We start from the raw sequence: 19196 nt of genomic DNA, 5'->3' as shown, positions 1-19196 counted from the left end.
TCAGTAGAACTTCAGGTTGCAATCCTTATACCATGCCGGGGTCTATATATATATATATATATATATATATATATATATATATATATATATATATATATATATATATATATATATATATATATATATATATATATATGACCAGGGGATATGTACTCTAGGATACATTCTACGAAGTTGTGGAAAAATCTCAAATGTCTCTCCACTGTCCACAGGTAAGCGTCCCTAGACCGTCTAAAATCAAACGCTATCTGCTTACCAGAGACCCGAAGGACAGGCGCATTTCAGGTAAGATTATGATGCCATACTAATTAATATACTTCAGTCTGTAATTTAATTAGAGCTTAGAGATAGATTAGTTTCCCTTCTGTCTCTGCATTTTCTCTCGCTGACGTCCTATAAACATATAGGACCTCCTATAAACTTATAGGACTTTTTCTATACTTATAAGACTTATAAACTTACAAAACTATATTCATAATTAAAACTCGTTTGTTATGTGTTGGGTCTGCTATGGCCGCTATGATAACTCCACAGACTCACACAGTCCACTGATATCCTGTTATATAAATCTGTGTGACTGTAAATTTGCTTTTGTGTTTGAATATATCTAACTATCTCTTATTATACCTTTATACTTCTCAACTTTGTGGAGTAAAGTAGCAGTGATCGCGAGACTGCGTTTCGAAACGAAAGTTCAGCAGTAACAGTTATTTTGAGCATAGGAAAAGTCAAGCTCCGGTAGTGACGCTATTAGCCGGTATTTCAATATCGTTCATCCAGGCTCTGGAGGTACCCAAAAAATATAAATGTATACATAAAGTACAGTTTACAAAAACTGTTTCAATAAATTACAAATGGACATTGCTAAAATATTATGGGTTTGGCCATATTTAGGCCCCTGGCTATGTTGGCAATTGTTCTTTGATAACAATTGTTCTTTGATAACAATTGTTCTTTGCTAACAATTGTTCTTTGCTAGCAATGGTATTTTTACTGTTCCTTGCTAATAATTATTCTTTGCTAGCAATTTTTCTTTACTAGTCATTTTTCTTGGCTTACTTTTGCTCTCTTTTCCTCCCTTTATGTATCACGTATTATGTATTTTGTATTATTGAGTCCGGATACCATTTAACAAAGATTATAACCCAATCAAGAAGAAGTAATCAACCAATTGTTGCCAAAATGTTTAAATAATTAGCCCTGTGCTAACTTGATTCTCCTTGTCTGATGGAGATTATTCTCCTTGCCTGATGGAGATTATTCTCCTTGCCTGATGGAGATTATTCTCCTTGCCTGATGGGGATTATTCTCCTTGCCTGATGGAGATTATTCTCCTTGCCTGATGGAGATTATTCTCCTTGCCTGATGGGGATTATTCTCCTTGCCTGATGGAGATTATTCTCCTTGCCTGATGGAGATTATTCTCCTTGCCTGATGGAGATTATTCTCCTTGCCTGATGGGGATTATTCTCCTTGCCTGATGGGGATTATTCTCCTTGCCTGATGGAGATTATTCTCCTAGCCTGATGGGGATTATTCTCCTTGCCTGATGGAGATTATTCTCCTTGCCTGATGGAGATTATTCTCCTTGCCTGATGGAGATTATTCTCCTTGCCTGATGGAGATTATTCTCCTTGCCTGATGGAGATTATTCTCCTGGCCTGATGGAGATTAATCTCCTTGCCTGATGGAGATTATTCTCCTTGCCTGATGGAGATTATTCTCCTGGCCTGATGGAGATTATTCTCCTGGCCTGATGGAGATTAATCTCCTTGCCTGATGGAGACTATTCTCCGAGCCTGACGCACTTGATTCGTTTAGCAAGACGTACTTGAGTTTCTGTGTCGCATCTGCTTCAGGTAACGGCCTCGGGATGAAGGTGGTCGGTGGGAAGGAGATCCCTGGCACCCGAGGACGTCTGGGCGCCTACATCGTCCGCTTGCACCCTGGGGGCGTGGCCGACGTCATGGGCCAGCTCAAGGAGGGAGACTTGATACTGGAGTGGAACGGCGTTACCCTCATAGACCGCACCTACGAGGAAGTGCAGGCCATCGTGGCGCAGTCGGTTGACGACGCTGAGGTGGAAATCGTCGTGAGAAGGTCCGTGTCTCTGGTGGGGGGAGGTGGTAATAAAGTGTGTGTGTGTGTGTGTGTGTGTGTGTGTGTGTGTGTGTGTGTGTGTGTGTGTGTGTGTGTGTGTGTGTGTGTGTGTGTGTGTGTGTGTGTGTGTGTGTGTGTGTGTGTGTGTGTGTGTGTGTGTGTGTGTGTGTATTTTTACTATATGTATTTACCATTTGTGCCTGCATGATCGAGTTTTTAGCTCTTGGACCCCGCCTTTCTGACCATTGGTTGTCAAATGTACTGACTTCTGACCTTTTTCTTATATATATATATATATATATATATATATATATATATATATATATATATATATATATATATATATATATATATATATATATATATATATATATATATATATATATTAGTATATTTTGGTAGCAGTCTTTCCTGTAGACATATATTATTAAATATGACCGAAAAAGTAAGATTAATAATTCTAACACGAATTTTCTCAATCTTTCGTACATTACGCTTCACTGTTGGAGGTAAATCAAAAATCACTTCTCCAAAATTCATTTTTATTTCTAGTCTGACGCGACACGGGCGCGTTTCGTAAAACTTATTACATTTTCAAAGACTTCACAAATACACAACTGATTAGAACTTACGTATCTCTGATTTTATATCTACATTTGAGTGAGGTGGGAGGGGTGATGTGGCATTAACACAAGACAGAACAAGAGGGGATATTAATAGGGTATTAAAAGTATCAACACAAGACAGAACAGAAACAATGGGTATTGAATAGAAGTGTTTGTAGAAAGCCTATTGGTCCATATTTCTTGATGCTTCTATATTGGAGCGGAGTCTTGAGGTGGGTAGAATATAGTTGTGCAATAATTGGCTGTTGATTGCTGGTGTTGACTTCTTGATGTGTAGTGCCTCGCAAACGTCAAGCCGCCTGCTATCGCTGTATCTATCGATGATTTCTGTGTTGTTTACTAGGATTTCTCTGGCGATGGTTTGGTTATGGGAAGAGATTATATGTTCCTTAATGGAGCCCTGTTGCTTATGCATCGTTAAACGCCTAGAAAGAGATGTTGTTGTCTTGCCTATATACTGGGTTTTTTGGAGCTTACAGTCCCCAAGTGAGCATTTGAAGGCATAGACGACGTTAGTCTCTTTTAAAGCGTTCTGTTTTGTGTCTGGAGAGTTTCTCATGAGTAGGCTGGCCGTTTTTCTGGTTTTATAGTAAATCGTCAGTTGTATCCTCTGATTTTTGTCTGTAGGGATAACGTTTCTATTAACAATATCTTTCAGGACCCTTTCCTCCGTTTTATGAGCTGTGGAAAAGAAGTTCCTGTAAAATAGTCTAATAGGGGGTATAGGTGTTGTGTTAGTTGTCTCTTCAGAGGTTGCATGGCTTTTCACTTTCCTTCTTATGATGTCTTCGATGAAACCATTGGAGAAGCCGTTATTGACTAGGACCTGCCTTACCCTACAGAGTTCTTCGTCGACTTGCTTCCATTCTGAGCTGTGGCTGAGAGCACGGTCGACGTATGCGTTAACAACACTCCTCTTGTAACTGTCAGGGCAGTCGCTGTTGGCATTTAGGCACATTCCTATGTTTGTTTCCTTAGTGTAGACTGCAGTGTGGAAACCTCCGCCCTTTTCCATGACTGTTACATCTAGAAAAGGCAGCTTCCCATCCTTTTCCGTCTCAGCCTGAAGTCTCCAAAGGAATTTGTTGACTTACTGCGGGGCACACGGGCCACAGGGATAAGAACCTCGTTGGACGTAGAATCGCTGTTTACCAACATACCTGTGGACGAGACAATCGGAATGATAACCGACAGAGTGTATCGTGATCCAGCCTGTACTCCTCTTGACATGCCAGAAAGTATTCTGAGGAAACTACTCCAAGCTTGTACTAAAGAGGCACCCTTCTTGAGCCCGGATGGGCACATGTATAAGCAAGTAGATGGGGTCGCTATGGGTTCTCCCCTAGGTGTCCTGTTTGCAAACTTCTACATGGGTACCATCGAGCAAAAAGTCTTAGTCGACATGAACTTGAAACCGGCCATATACTGCAGGTATGTTGACGACATTTTTACACAGGTACCTGATGTCAGACATCTGCAGGAGCTGAAGGAGGCATTTGAGCAGAGTTCCGTGCTGCGTTTCACTTACGAGACGGAAAAGGATGGGAAGCTGCCTTTTCTAGATGTAACAGTCATGGAAAAGGGCGGAGGTTTCCACACTGCAGTCTACACTAAGGAAACAAACATAGGAATGTGCCTAAATGCCAACAGCGACTGCCCTGACAGGTACAAGAGGAGTGTTGTTAACGCATACGTCGACCGTGCTCTCAGCCACAGCTCAGAATGGAAGCAAGTCGACGAAGAACTCTGTAGGGTAAGGCAGGTCCTAGTCAATAACGGCTTCTCCAATGGTTTCATCGAAGACATCATAAGAAGGAAAGTGAAAAGCCATGCAACCTCTGAAGAGACAACTAACACAACACCTATACCCCCTATTAGACTATTTTACAGGAACTTCTTTTCCACAGCTCATAAAACGGAGGAAAGGGTCCTGAAAGATATTGTTAATAGAAACGTTATCCCTACAGACAAAAATCAGAGGATACAACTGACGATTTACTATAAAACCAGAAAAACGGCCAGCCTACTCATGAGAAACTCTCCAGACACAAAACAGAACGCTTTAAAAGAGACTAACGTCGTCTATGCCTTCAAATGCTCACTTGGGGACTGTAAGCTCCAAAAAACCCAGTATATAGGCAAGACAACAACATCTCTTTCTAGGCGTTTAACGATGCATAAGCAACAGGGCTCCATTAAGGAACATATAATCTCTTCCCATAACCAAACCATCGCCAGAGAAATCCTAGTAAACAACACAGAAATCATCGATAGATACAGCGATAGCAGGCGGCTTGACGTTTGCGAGGCACTACACATCAAGAAGTCAACACCAGCAATCAACAGCCAATTATTGCACAACTATATTCTACCCACCTCAAGACTCCGCTCCAATATAGAAGCATCAAGAAATATGGACCAATAGGCTTTCTACAAACACTTCTGTTCAATACCCATTGTTTCTGTTCTGTCTTGTGTTGATACTTTTAATACCCTATTAATATCCCCTCTTGTTCTGTCTTGTGTTAATGCCACATCACCCCTCCCACCTCACTCAAATGTAGATATAAAATCAGAGATACGTAAGTTCTAATCAGTTGTGTATTTGTGAAGTCTTTGAAAATGTAATAAGTTTTACGAAACGCGCCCGTGTCGCGTCAGACTAGAAATAAAAATGAATTTTGGAGAAGTGATTTTTTATTTACCTCCAACAGTGAAGCGTAATGTACGAAAGATTGAGAAAATTCGTGTTAGAATTATTAATCTTACTTTTTCGGTCATATTTAATAATATATATATATATATATATATATATATATATATATATATATATATGTATATATATATATATATATATATATATATATATATATATATATATATATATATATATATATATATATGTATATATATATATATATATGTCGTACCTAGTAGCCAGAACGCACTTCTCAGCCTACTATGCAAGGCCCGATTTGCCTAATAAGCCAAGTTTTCCTGAATTAATATATTTTCTCAATTTTTTTTCTTATGAAATGATATAGCTACCCATTTCATTATGTATGAGGTCAATTTTTTTTTATTGGAGTTAAAATTAACGTAGATATATGACCGAACCTAACCAACCCTACCTAACCTAACGTAACCTATATTTATAGGTTAGGTTAGGTTAGGTGGCCGAAAAAGTTAGGTTAGGTTAGGTTAGATAGGTTAGGTAATCGAAAAACAATTAGTTCATGAAAACTTGGCTTATTAGGCAAATCGAGCCTTGCATAGTAGGCTGAGAAGTGCGTTCTGGCTACTAAGTACGACATATATATATATATATATATATATATATATATATATATATATATATATATATATATATATATATATATATATATATATATATATATATATATATATATATATATATATATATATATATATATATATATATATATATATATATATATATATATATATATATATATATATCAAAAACCAATTGCAGCCTACAACACGAGAACAGATCAAAGGATTTTCACATTATTTTATCATGTTTCTTTAAGAAAAATCTTGATGATTTTTTTCCCTTTTTTGTTGTTGTATTTTCTGAGTTTCGTTTGAATAAAATATAAATAATAATTTATTATTAATGCTATGAAAGGAAGCTTTTGATAATTGTAATAAATAGTGAAGGAAAAATTGAAGTGGTAGAATATATAATGTTAATATGTGTGTACATGTAAGTATTGTAGTGATGGCAAATAACTGCTTTCCCGTTATTTATTTCCCCTGTTATTTATTTCCCCTGTTATTTATTTCCCCTGTCGTTTTCAGTGACATAAATATGATCACAGGGGAGCGACTGAAGCCCCCCAGCAGCAGCAGGAGCGGCTCCAACGCCCATTCTTCCCACACCTACCCAAGCCCAAGCTTCCATAGCCCCCGCCGACGACCCGACTTCCCTACAGACGACCCTCTTGATATTAACGGCAACCGGTCCACCTTCGATGGCCTTGTGGTCAACACGACCCGAAATAGCTCCCAGGAGAACCTTTCCATGAATGAAAATCGTTTTACGGAAAGCGATGGCGGATTGACAGGGGGAAAGTCTGAGGATTCCTCGCTAACGGATAGCCCGCGAGCACGGTCCACGTCTCGGCCTAGGCCTCAAGGCAACAACAGCAGTAGCAGCCCCTCCGACACGCGTGGGACCTCTCAGATCAGCCCCGGGATAGAGAGACCGACTAACCGTGACACGCGACATTCTAGTAGAGATGGCGTTCACTCGGCTTCGTCAGCTTCCATCATTACCCACGGTGGGATCCCTTTACGATCGCATTCCTCTCCAGAGCGCCGGTGCTCAAATGGTGTGTATCGATCTCACCTTTATACAGTTATTTCCATACCTTCCTAGCACTTGTCCATTCCTCTGTATTATGTGTCTGTAACGCTGTAATTTCTCTCCATACCTCTGTAATTTCTATCTATAACTCTGTATCATCTGTCCATAGCTCTGGAACTTTTGATCATGAATTATTACTATCTGTCTATACTTTTGTAACATCTGTTCACACCTCAGTAACATCTGTCCATCCTGCCACAACATCTGTTCAGACCACCATAGCATCTGTTCACATTTAGGCCATATATCTTGTTAAGTACCATAACATCTGTTCACACCTATCTAACATTTGTCCACCACAACATCTATTCAAACCTCAGTAACATCTGTCCACAAATGCTGTAACATCTGCCTCCACCTTTGTATCATCTGTCCACAAATGCGGTAACATCTGCCTCCACCTTTGTATCATCTGTCCACAAATGCTGTAACATCTGCCTCCACCTTTGTATCATCTGTCCACAAATGCTGTAACATCTGCCTCCACCTTTGTATCATCTGTCCACACACAACACTTTGCTGAATGTCTGACGTATAATATTGACATAAATAATTATATATGGTTAATGTTGTATCTGTTTATGTTGTGAGGAGCCGCTCTAGCAAACACACAATGCAACGACAACTTTATAACGTTTTTAAAATGTTGCAAAAACGTTGTAATGACATGAAAACACATAACTGGCAACGTGAACCCCAACTTTTGAATTCATCATTACCAAAATGTTATATATTAGTGTAAACAAACGTTTGTGGTTTCATTGTGTGTGTTTGCTTTGAGCTACAACTACCACGAATCATATTCTTAGACTCGGCTCACTCCTGTCCAGCTTCCCTCTCAAGTGCTATCTCAAGTAGGTGCTGGGACGTCTGGAGGAGGTGGTTCACACGTTCTGGAGGAGGAGGTCAGAGGAGGAGGAGGAGGTGTGGCTGTCTCGAGTCCTCCCCAACACCCCAATCTATCTAATCGACGACGCTCAAACTCTAGAAACAATGTTAAGGTAGTTGACCTGTTGTTGAAACTTTATGTTTAATTCTTCGGTGAGGCCGCTAATGCGATGATGTAACCCGCACACAGAATTAACCGAACAAAAAGGTTTTCGTATTTCTTGTTAATCACCGCAATAGGATTTCACTATACTCTTAATTCATATAATTTAAATAACCAAAGCACTGTTGCACACCCTCTTCACTATTAACGAGACACTAAATTGGAATATAGACTTGCTGGTGATTTGATGTTTACTCACTTTATTACCGGAATCACAGCTTCATAGTCATATTAAAGTATAAACTCAAGTCATATTAAGTCATATTAAAGTATAAACTCAGGTCATATTAAGTCATATTAAAGTATAAACTCAGGTCATATTAAGTCATATAAAAGTATAAACTCAGGTCATATTAAGTCATATTAAAGTATAAACTCAAGTCATTTTAAGTCATATTAAAGTATAAACTCAGGTCATATTAAGTCATATTAAAGTATAAACTCAGGTCATATTGTCATATAAAAGTATAAACTCAGGTCATATTAAGTCATATTAAAGTATAAACTCAAGTCATTTTAAGTCATATTAAAGTATAAACTCAGGTCATATTAAGTCATATTAAAGTATAAACACCGCCTGGTGCCAGTGACCTATAGAAAAACTTTAAGCTTACCTGGCTTTTATCTGATAGTTTCGTGACCCCAAAACGCTGCTCAGTCTCTATCGATGTCGTAGCTGTTAGTGTGTGTATATTGCCCAATAGAAACAGCATGTCTAATATCTTCAAATGTCCAGTGAAGATATCAGTTGTGGGAGCAAGCTGTTTTGATATTAAGCTGTGTGAAGTTTTACTTGGTGAACAGGTGAATGAGGAGATGGATTACACGTCTTGGATTCCTGTTTGTTTGATTTGATAATTATTTAATTCTCCTTTTTATGGAGCTAATGCAGGTCTAGTATATTAAAATTTGCTCCTATTGTAGAACTTCAGAATTCGTAAGTAAGATCAATACAGCATATTTTTTTTTTTTTTTTTTTTTTTTTTTTTTTTTTTTTTTTTTTTTTTTTTTTTTTTTTTTTTTTTTACAATTGATAGAATATCTGATGAAGTGAAAAAGAAGAAGAAGACTATTTTAGCATAATCTATGTGGTATTCATTACAGGATCAAAATGTGAAACATGTGGTATTTTATTAATATGCCCCAGACATACATATTTTAGTTACGATGTTTAGTTATCACTGTTTTCATTTGAACTTTATACTCAAGGTCTTGAGATCAATAAATAAATAAAGTAAACACATTCATAGTTCATTATTTGAAGTAAGATGATAAGAGTTATCGTGTAATTGTGAACATAAGTCTACGTTTCATGGACTTGAGACATCTGTAATAAAGTTGTACTTGAAATTCATGAGTGAAAAAGGTCTCATATTTCACAAAATAACTTAATGTTGCGAAATTTAATATAATTTTGAAACTTTTCACAACTGTATGTGGTTTAGAGAGTTATATGCTTCGTGGTTATTGATACTCTATAGCAAATATGACCGTATGGTTTACTGAAGTACAACAAATCCTTCTTTCATCCTTTTTTTTTAACCTCTTAATAATAATGCAATCTCTAATTTAATGCCAGGTATATAGTACATGCTTCTCGGTGTATATACATTACTAGTTTACATTAGTCCTGAAACATAATCAGGACTAAAAATATAATTGCTGATTAGACACTAAGCTATTGTAGTGGTCCAGAGGTTGATCGGCTTGAGAACCCAAGTTAACCATATAATACTCTGTCACACACACACCTGATCACCTCGGCGCCAGGAGTCAGGTGTAGCGGCCTCCAAGGGCGTCCCCGCGGCACAGATGGGGGAGGTTCTCCTGCAGGTGTGCTATGACTCCCGGGCCTGCATCCTCTATGTCACTGTGATACAGGCTCGCTCTATCTACACCCTACGTGACGATGGTGACACGCGGCCTGACCCCTTCGTGAAGGTCTACCTCCTACCCGGACGCAGGTATGGAGAGAGAGAGAGAGAGAAAGAGAGAGAGAGAGAGAGAGAGAGAGAGAGAGAGAGAGAGAGAGAGAGAGAGAGAGAGAGAGAGAGAGAGAGAGAGAGAGAGAGAGAGAGAGAGAGAGAGAGAGAAAGAGAGAGAGAGAGAGAGAGAGAGAGAGAGAGAGAGAGAGAGAGAGAGAGAGAGAGAGAGAGAGAGAGAGAGAGAGAGAGAGAGAGAGAGAGAGAGAGAGAGAGAGAGAGAGAGAGAGAGAGAGAGAGAGAGAGAGAGAGAGAGAGAGAGAGAGAGAGAGAGAGAGAGAGAGAGAGAGAGAGAGAGGAGATCTTTGTTTTGTAACTCATGTTTCATTTGATACAAAAAAGGTATTCAAAATTTATTGAATTTAATAAAGCGAATGTTTGCGAAGAACATGTATTTGAGTCTTGCCTGTGTTTGATTCAGTTGTCTAATTGCCTCAAGCATGTGTTTGCTTCAAGCGTGTGTATGTGAGTGTGTGTTTGCCTCAAGTGTGCATTTGGCTTCCTCAGCGTGGAGAACCAGCGTCGAACCAGGTACCTGACTCGTACCAGTAGACCGGAATGGAACCAGACTATGGTGTACCCTAACCTCAGACCCGCGGACCTCTCTAAACGGTACCTTGAGGTTACCGCCTGGAATTATCAAGCCAACAAACCCAATGAGTTTCTTGGAGAGATTGTGCTGAACCTGTCAGGTCAGAGTTAGCTATAGTTATCTTAAATTAACATAGAACGATATCAATTGAATATATTTTTGACTGGTATCTTATATATATATATATATATATATATATATATATATATATATATATATATATATATATATATATATATATATATATATATATATATATATATATATATATATATATATATATATGTTCTTGATGAATGTATGAGAATTGTTTTCGCAGAATCAACATTGCTGGATGAGAAGTCACGTTGGTATCAACTGCAGGAGCCTGATCGTGAGGATTTGGAGGAACCCATACCAGGTGATGATGAGTGATGATACTCCCTCATGTCAAGCTCTTCATCATGACCACTCATGTCTCGCTCATACTCATATCTCATCATTTTCTCATGTTACGATAATGCTCACGTCATCGCTTCTTCATATTACGGTAATGTTCACTATATTCTTCCTTCATGTCACACTTATATACTCATGTCATCGCTTCCTCATTTTATGATAATACTCATATCATATTTTTTCGTGCGGTATATGTGTGTGTTTTTCTGTTGTAGTTTTGAGGTGAGTCTTGTATAAAGTTCATTGTTCATCTTAAGTAAGATCTTTTGCCTCTTCCTGCTGTCCAATGGAGACATATTGCTTTCGATCTCCTTTATCTTTATCTTTAGGATTTTAAAGCAGTGTAATCATACAATAGGAATACAAAATAATATGGTATATCTGTGAGAAAGTTATTGGATAAGGATGATGATCGAACCAACGTTTTGGGTATCCCACTAGGATGGGATCCTGGGATCCTGGGATCCCATCCCAGGATGCTGGATCAATTCCTGTCTTGCTCGAATGATTCTCTCATCTTAATCATTCCCTCCACGTGATTAAGACTTTCTCATACTTGCTCTCTAAATCCTCCATCTTCTCCTTTCTATTTAACCTACGACTTGGTTTCGTCGCTAAGGCGACAAGCCGCGCTTCATGCAGCAGGTCGGCGTTCGATCCCCAATGGTCCAAGAAGTTGGGCTCCGTTCCTTAATGCCTTCATATCACAGTGTTTATCCTGTCTATATGTCCTTACTTGTTCTTGATAATTACCTTACATCTTCTCCCTTGTCATCTTATAAAAGCATTATACCTATCCATCCAATTGGACTTAACTATAACTATATTTTAACTATATAACTATAATTATATCATAGTTATATAATATTAACTATATTAACTATATAGAGCTAGATTCGCGTCTTGCAGGTCGGCGTTCAATCCCCTGAACGTCTAAGTGGTTGGGCACCACGGATATTGGGGGATTAATGTTAAATATCGAGATGTTTAATTATTAATCAAGAAAAAGCTCAAGTAGTGTAATTATAAGAAGAAAGCACAAAGTCAGTGTAACTACATAGCACTTGGAAGAGGTATGAGGACAAGGAGCTAGGATTTTTAAGGACAAGGAACTGGGATTTGAGGACAAGGAGCTGGGATTTGAGGACAAGGAGCTAAGATTTGAGGACAAGGAGCTGGGATTTTGAGGACAAGGAGCTAAGATTTGAGGACAAGGAGCTAGGATTTTGAGGACAAGGAGCTAAAATTTGAGGACAAGGAGCTGGAATTTTAGGACAAGGAGCTGGGATTTGAGGACAAGGAGCTGGGATTTGAGGACAAGGAGCTAGGATTTTGAGGACAAGGAGCTAGGATTTGAGGACAAGGAGCTGGATTTTTAAGGACAAGGAACTGGGATTTTGAGGACAAGGAACTGGGATTTGAGGACAAGGAGCTGGGATTTTGAGGACAAGGAGCTGGGATTTGAGGACAAGGAGCTGGGATTTTGAGGACAAGGAGCTGAAATATAATAACAAGAAACTGGGACATAGCTACAAGGAGCTGGGAAATCATGATAAGAACCTGAGTTATGACAGCTCCTCCCACTGTCAGAAACGGACAGTGCCTAACCACTTTCACCACCAACGAGGATCGAACACCAAACCCTCTCCTCCCCCCTCCCGACAAAACACGAGAACGTCGCAATACCAATCAATCCATGCAATCATTCCTGGATTTATATTCCTCGTTTGAATATCAAGACTCAGATTTAACATCAGGAATTAATTCTAATCTTTTTTTTCACAGATTAGATTAACGACAAATACAAGACACCCGCCAGAAACATCACGGGAAGAGAATATAATTCCTTGGTTCCAGAACCAGCAAAAGATAATTTTTTTGTTATTAAATTTTTCAATGATTATTATTCTTATTACACAAAGAATTACGTCACCTGTAAATGTCGACCACGTCAATTTATTAATCATTGTTTCTTTTTAATTTTATTGACTTTTTAATTCCGGTTAAAGTATCTTAATCAATTGTTTGCGCTAACCTATATGGGGGAAAGGGGCAGATTGTCTATGGTGAAGCATGTAAACAGAAGATTATTGACGCCTGTAAACAGTAGATTAGTGAATTTGTGAACGGGATTGCCTGTAAAGAATTTGTCTTGTGGACTGTAAAGTTTGTAAACAGGAAGTTTTTGATTTTGTGAACGATGATGCCTGTAAACAGGAGAGCATTGATGTCTGTAAACAGGAGAGCATTGATGCCTGTAAACAAGAGAGTATTGATGCCTGTAAACAGGAGAGCATTGATGCCTGTAAACAGGAGAGCATTGATGCCTGTAAACAAGAGAGTATTGATGCCTGTAAACAGTAGATTATTGATCTTGTAAACTTTGATGCTTGTAAACAGGAGATTGTAGGTGTATATTATGATGTCTGTAAGCAGGAAATTGTGGTGTTGATTTTGTGAACGGCAACGATAGAGAAGCACAAGTCTGACTACTGAGGTGACTTCAGTGGGCACTTAGAGGCGGTGCCAGTGAGCGGCACTCTTGACCTAGTGCCAATGTGGCACTCTTGACCTAGTGCCAATGTGGCACTCTTGACCTAGTGCCAATGTGGCACTCTTGACCTAGTGCCAATGTGGCACTCTTGACCTAGTGCCAATGTGGCATTCTTAACCTAGTGTCATTATGACACTCTTAACCTTGCTCCTAGTCCTAACATTGTTCAGCTACAGTTTGTGCAGTTGATATAATATATATAATATAGCAGAATTGCTTCCCTGTTGTTATATATGGCACTAATCATTGTCTCAGAAATGTATGTGAATGTTTGAAGATTATAACACATAACAAAAAAACAAAAAACAACACTACGTTTGAATGTTTTGACTTACTTTGAACATATACATACATACATATTTATAGGATCAATATACATATATATTTTTTGTGACGTGGTGTTATCGATGGGATGAGGAATTCCAATAAACTTATTTTTGTATAAAGCCTTTCTGCAGGGAGTTAGATGGTGTTGCATCGTGGGTGATGGTTAACTAATTAATTACTAAATTAATTGATTTAATTAAGTGAGTTGTTTACCATAAATAGCAGTAATAATACTGGCATGCATATCAGGCATAATATATAAGTAAGAACTTTAAGTCTTAGAATTATGATCTGTTGTATTAATCAATATGTAAGCTCTTATGAGGTATAGCTACTGATATGTAAACTCCTATGAGTTATAACTTATGATATGTAAGCTCATATGAGGTATAACTACTGATATATAAGCTCATATAAGGTATAACTAATAATAGTAACTGTTATGAGGAATAACTATTGATATGGGAAGCTCTTATGAGGTATAACTGTTAACAGCAACTCTTATGAGGTATAACTTGATATGAGAAGCTCTTGTAAGGTATAATTATTAAATAGGAGCTGTTATGAGGTATGACTATTGAAAAGGAAGGTTTTGTGAGGCAGAGACCCACATACATACACTTCCTAATACCGATAGATAGATAGTGTGTTTTGTATGTATGCGTGTGTGTGTGTGTGTGTGTGTGTGTGTGTGTGTGTGTGTGTGTGTGTGTGTGTGTGTGTGTGTGTGTGTGTGTGTGTGTGTGTGTGTGTGTGTGTGTTGGCCCATTTTGGTGTGTTGCTGGTGTCTGAGTGCCCCTAGATTGTGATGATACTGCCGTGTATATATGTGTGTGTGTGTGTGTGTGTGTGTGTGTGTGTGTGTGTGTGTGTGTGTGTGTGTGTGTGTGTGTGTGTCGTAGTTCTTAGTCGTTATTGTTATGTTGTGTAAGTATAAGTGATTATTTTAGAAATATAAGTGTCACTACCCATAGTAATAATGCACAAACACCAAATGTAGTTGTTGTTTATGCTGAAAGGTCTCCATATACCCTACTAGTTCCCCCCCCCTCGTTGTATTGTTTGCATATACGAATTAACTAAACAAGAATGACAGCACTAGAAGTTGGAAGTCGAAACTGGTCATATGAAAAGGCTGAACGTTCGTGGGTATTTAGCCAGAAATCATGTACTTCTCTGTATAAATTAATAACCTAAATGTTTGATGAGTAAGCATGTACGGTATATAAATTCATAACCCAAATTTTTGATGAGTACGTACGGTATATAAACCAATAATCCAAATGGGTAAGCATGTACCTTCTATAAACCAATAACCCAAATGTTTAATAACTTAACCTGTGTGGGTATATAAGCCCAAATGCTTTGACGAGTAAACATGTACGATTTATATATACCAATTATCCAATTCACGTGTTGCCTCAGGCCATCCACATAACAGAGGAACAATTTTCTCCCCCGGGAAAATCTAGGTAAATGACACTGACGTAAATATGAACCAACGTTGAATATACACTGATACAACGTTGGTTTAACCTTGTTATGACGTTGGTTAAACCTTGCTATAACGTTGATACAACTTTTATTAGACGTTACTCAAGCATGCGTTGCTTGTTGGAATGCCGAGCTCCAAGATGAGTGAATTCGTTAGGGATTGTTGATGAAGAAGGGAACTTTCCTTCTTATGCACGTCAATCATCTCACGAAACTACAGTGCGTGACGCAACTAGCCTGCAGTGTGGGTGACGCAACTAGCCTGCAGTGTGCGTGACGCAACTAGCCTGCAGTGTGTGTGACGCAACTAGCCTGCAGTGTGTGTGACGCAACTAGCCTGCAGTGTGTGTGACGCAACTAGCCTACAGTGTGTGTGACGCAACTAGCCTGCAGTGTGTGTGTGACGCAACTAGCCTGCAGTGTGTGTGACGCAACTAGCCTGCAGTGTGTGTGACGCAACTAGCCTGCAGTGTGTGTGACGCAACTAGCCTGCAGTGTGTGTGACGCAACTAGCCTGCAGTGTGTGTGACGCAACTAGCCTGCAGTGTGTGTGACGCAACTAGCCTGCAGTGTGTGTGACGCAACTAGCCTGCAGTGTGTGTGACGCAACTAGTCTGCAGTGTGTGTGACGCAACTAGCCTGCAGTGTGTGTGACGCAACTAGCCTGCAGTGTGTTTGACGCAACTAGCCTGCAGTGTGTGTGACGCAACTAGCCTGCAGTGTGTGTGACGCAACTAGCCTGCAGTGTGTGTGACGCAACTAGCCTGCAGTGTGTGTGACGCAACTAGCCTGCAGTGTGTGTGACGCAACTAGCCTGCAGTGTGTGTGACGCAACTAGCCTGCAGTGTGTGTGACGCAACTAGCCTGCAGTGTGCGTGACGCAACTAGCCTGCAGTGTGTTTGACGCAACTAGCCTGCAGTGTGTGTTACGCAACTAGCCTGCAGTGTGTGTAATTTTTTTCACACACACACACACACACACACACACACACACACAGACACCTTTGGTCTTTGGACCAAAGAGCCAAAGCTCAACCCCCGCAAGCACAATTAGGTGAGTACACACACACACACACACACACACACACACACACACACACACACACGCACACACACACACACACACACACACACACACACACACACACACACACACACACACACACACACACACACACACACACACACACACACATATATATATATATATATATATATATATATATATATATATATATATATATATATATATATATATATGTGTGTGTGTGTGTGTGTGTGTGTGTGTGTGTGTGTGTGTGTGTGTGTGTGTGTGTGTGTGTGTGTGTGTGTAAATAGGTACCTGGGAGTTAGAGAGCTGTTACGGGCTGCTTCCTCTGTGTGTGTGTGTGTGTGTGTACTCACCTAATTGTGCTTGCGGGAGTTGAGCTTTGGCTCTTTGGTCCCGCCTCTCAACTGTCAATCAACTGGTGTACAGGTTCCTGAGCCTACTGGGCTCTATCATATCTACATTTGAAACTGTGTATGGAGTCAGCCTCCACCACATCACTTCCTAATGCATTCCATTTATTAACTACTCTGACACTGAAAAAATTCTTTCTAACGTCTCTGTGTCTCATCTGGGTACTAAGTTTCCACCTGTGTCCCCTTGTTCGTGTCCCTCTGGTGCTGAAGAGTTTGTCTTTGTCCACCCTGTCAATTCCCCTTAGAATTTTGTAGGTGGTTATCATGTCTCCCCCTACTCTTCACACACTGTGTGTGTGTGTGTGTGTGTGTGTGTGTGTGTGTGTGTGTGTGTGTGTGTGTGTGTGTGTGTGTGTGTGTGTGTGTGTGTGTGTGTGTGTAATCACCTAGCTGTGCATGCGCTCTGTGTGTGTGTGTGTGTGTGTGTGTGTGTGTGTGTGTGTGTGTGTGTGTGTGTGTGTGTGTGTGTGTGTGTGTGTGTGTGTGTGTGTAATCACCTAGCTGTGCATGCGCTCTGTGTGTGTGTGTGTGTGTGTGTGTGTGTGTGTGTGTGTGTGTGTGTGTGTGTGTGTGTGTGTGTGTGTGTGTGTGTGTACTCAACTAGCTGTGCATGCTTGAGCTCTGGCTCTTTGTGCCCGCCTCTCAACTGTCAATCAACTGATATATTTTTTCACATACACAGGAAGCGGCCCGTAGCAGCTGTCTAATTGCCTGTCATATCCAGGTACTTATTTACTGCTAGGTAAGAGGGGCATGAAGATGAAAAAAAAATTTGACCACCTGCTTTCCGCCATCGCTGGGGATCGGACCCGGACTCTAGGATTACGAGTCCCAAGCGCTGTCTACTCAGCCACAGGCCCCCCCCCCCCTATGATGTGTGTGTGTGTAATTTTTGTCTGTATGTCGGTGTGCTTTGCAGTAGAAGATTTACCCTGGTGTACAAAAGGGTTGGCATAATCTGTCTGTTGAGTGAGTGTTTGATATGTAGTGCCTCGGCTATGTCTATTCTTCTATTGTCGCTGTATCATGCTTATGATTTAAGTGATGATAGTCAAGATAACTGTGGTGATGATCAGGTTGTGTTACTAAAGTGATCTGTGAGATAACCTTGTTTATGGCTGATTTATGGGACTGACAGTCCACTCAGTAGGAATGTTGAAGCGAAGACAACATTTGTCTCTATTTTTTCCCCTTGAGGTCGGGAAAAATTCTTCATGAGAAAGTTTAGAAGGATTTTTTCTCATGGGTTTTATGGTAATCTGTACCTTCGGTTCAGTGTCTATAAGGGTCACGTTTCTGTCAGTTATGACTTTCATAACTCTCTCCTGTCCTGTGAGCCGTTCAAAATATACGTTCATATATATATATATATATATATATATATATATATATATATATATATATATATATATATATATATATATATATATATATATATATATATATATATATATATATATATATATATATGGGTCTATTTACAGTATGCTCATGAGATTAAAAAGTTCATATCTGCTATTAATGTCTATGGAAACATTAAACCTGTCCAATGTAATTCCTGGTATAAATATTATTGCTCTCATTATCTCCTTGTACTTATCGTCCATTACTTATTGTACTTATTTATGTACTTATTTATGTACTTATTGTACTTATTTATGCTTTCACAAGCATAAATACTTACCGCCCCCTCCCACCCTGGCACTTACACAAGCAAGAGTACCTACATCACACACACACACTCACACACTCACACACACACACACACACACACACATACACACACACACACACACACACACACACACACACACACACACACACACACACACACACACACACACACACACACACACACACACACACGCACACACGCTGTGCCACAGTGTGAACAGAGATGAGATACAGCTGCGAGGAACACCAGAATAAAAAGTTGTAGCAAATGTCACGCTCTCCATTAAAGACGACCTGCTACAGTTCCACCTCCCGGTGAACGACTCTAACGTCCCTCACACACTGACGCTCAGTTACAAATGTATAACAAAAAATGAATGTTTGGTTGGAGTTAACAGTGTTAACCATCATGAAGATAGACACTTGGTAACGTAATCCATACATGTTGAGTAGAAATTGGCAGCGTTTCGGTCCCTCTAAGACGGGCTTCTTATCACCAAC

The 19196-nt window shown here is 39.5% G+C and overlaps 1 protein-coding gene across 1 annotated transcript in view; it reads left to right on the top strand.

Moving 5' to 3' along the window:
• LOC123768007 (histone-lysine N-methyltransferase 2D) overlaps positions 1-15947 on the top strand; it is a 263037-nt gene extending 247090 nt beyond the window's left edge. The window contains exons 25-32 of the mRNA XM_069306790.1: positions 213-285; positions 1860-2100; positions 6552-7084; positions 7978-8120; positions 9941-10134; positions 10660-10844; positions 11064-11144; positions 12968-15947. Of these exons, the coding sequence (XP_069162891.1) occupies positions 213-285; positions 1860-2100; positions 6552-7084; positions 7978-8120; positions 9941-10134; positions 10660-10844; positions 11064-11144; positions 12968-12972 (1455 nt within the window). The 3' untranslated portion in view covers positions 12973-15947. The remainder of the gene's footprint in view (positions 1-212; positions 286-1859; positions 2101-6551; positions 7085-7977; positions 8121-9940; positions 10135-10659; positions 10845-11063; positions 11145-12967) is intronic.
• The last annotated feature ends 3249 nt before the right edge of the window (positions 15948-19196 follow it).

Source organism: Procambarus clarkii, chromosome 58 (genome assembly GCF_040958095.1).
Source record: "Procambarus clarkii isolate CNS0578487 chromosome 58, FALCON_Pclarkii_2.0, whole genome shotgun sequence".
NCBI lineage: Eukaryota > Metazoa > Arthropoda > Malacostraca > Decapoda > Cambaridae > Procambarus > Procambarus clarkii.
The sequence above is the reverse complement of the archived record's forward strand: the minus strand, read 5'-3'. Positions and strand labels throughout refer to the sequence as shown.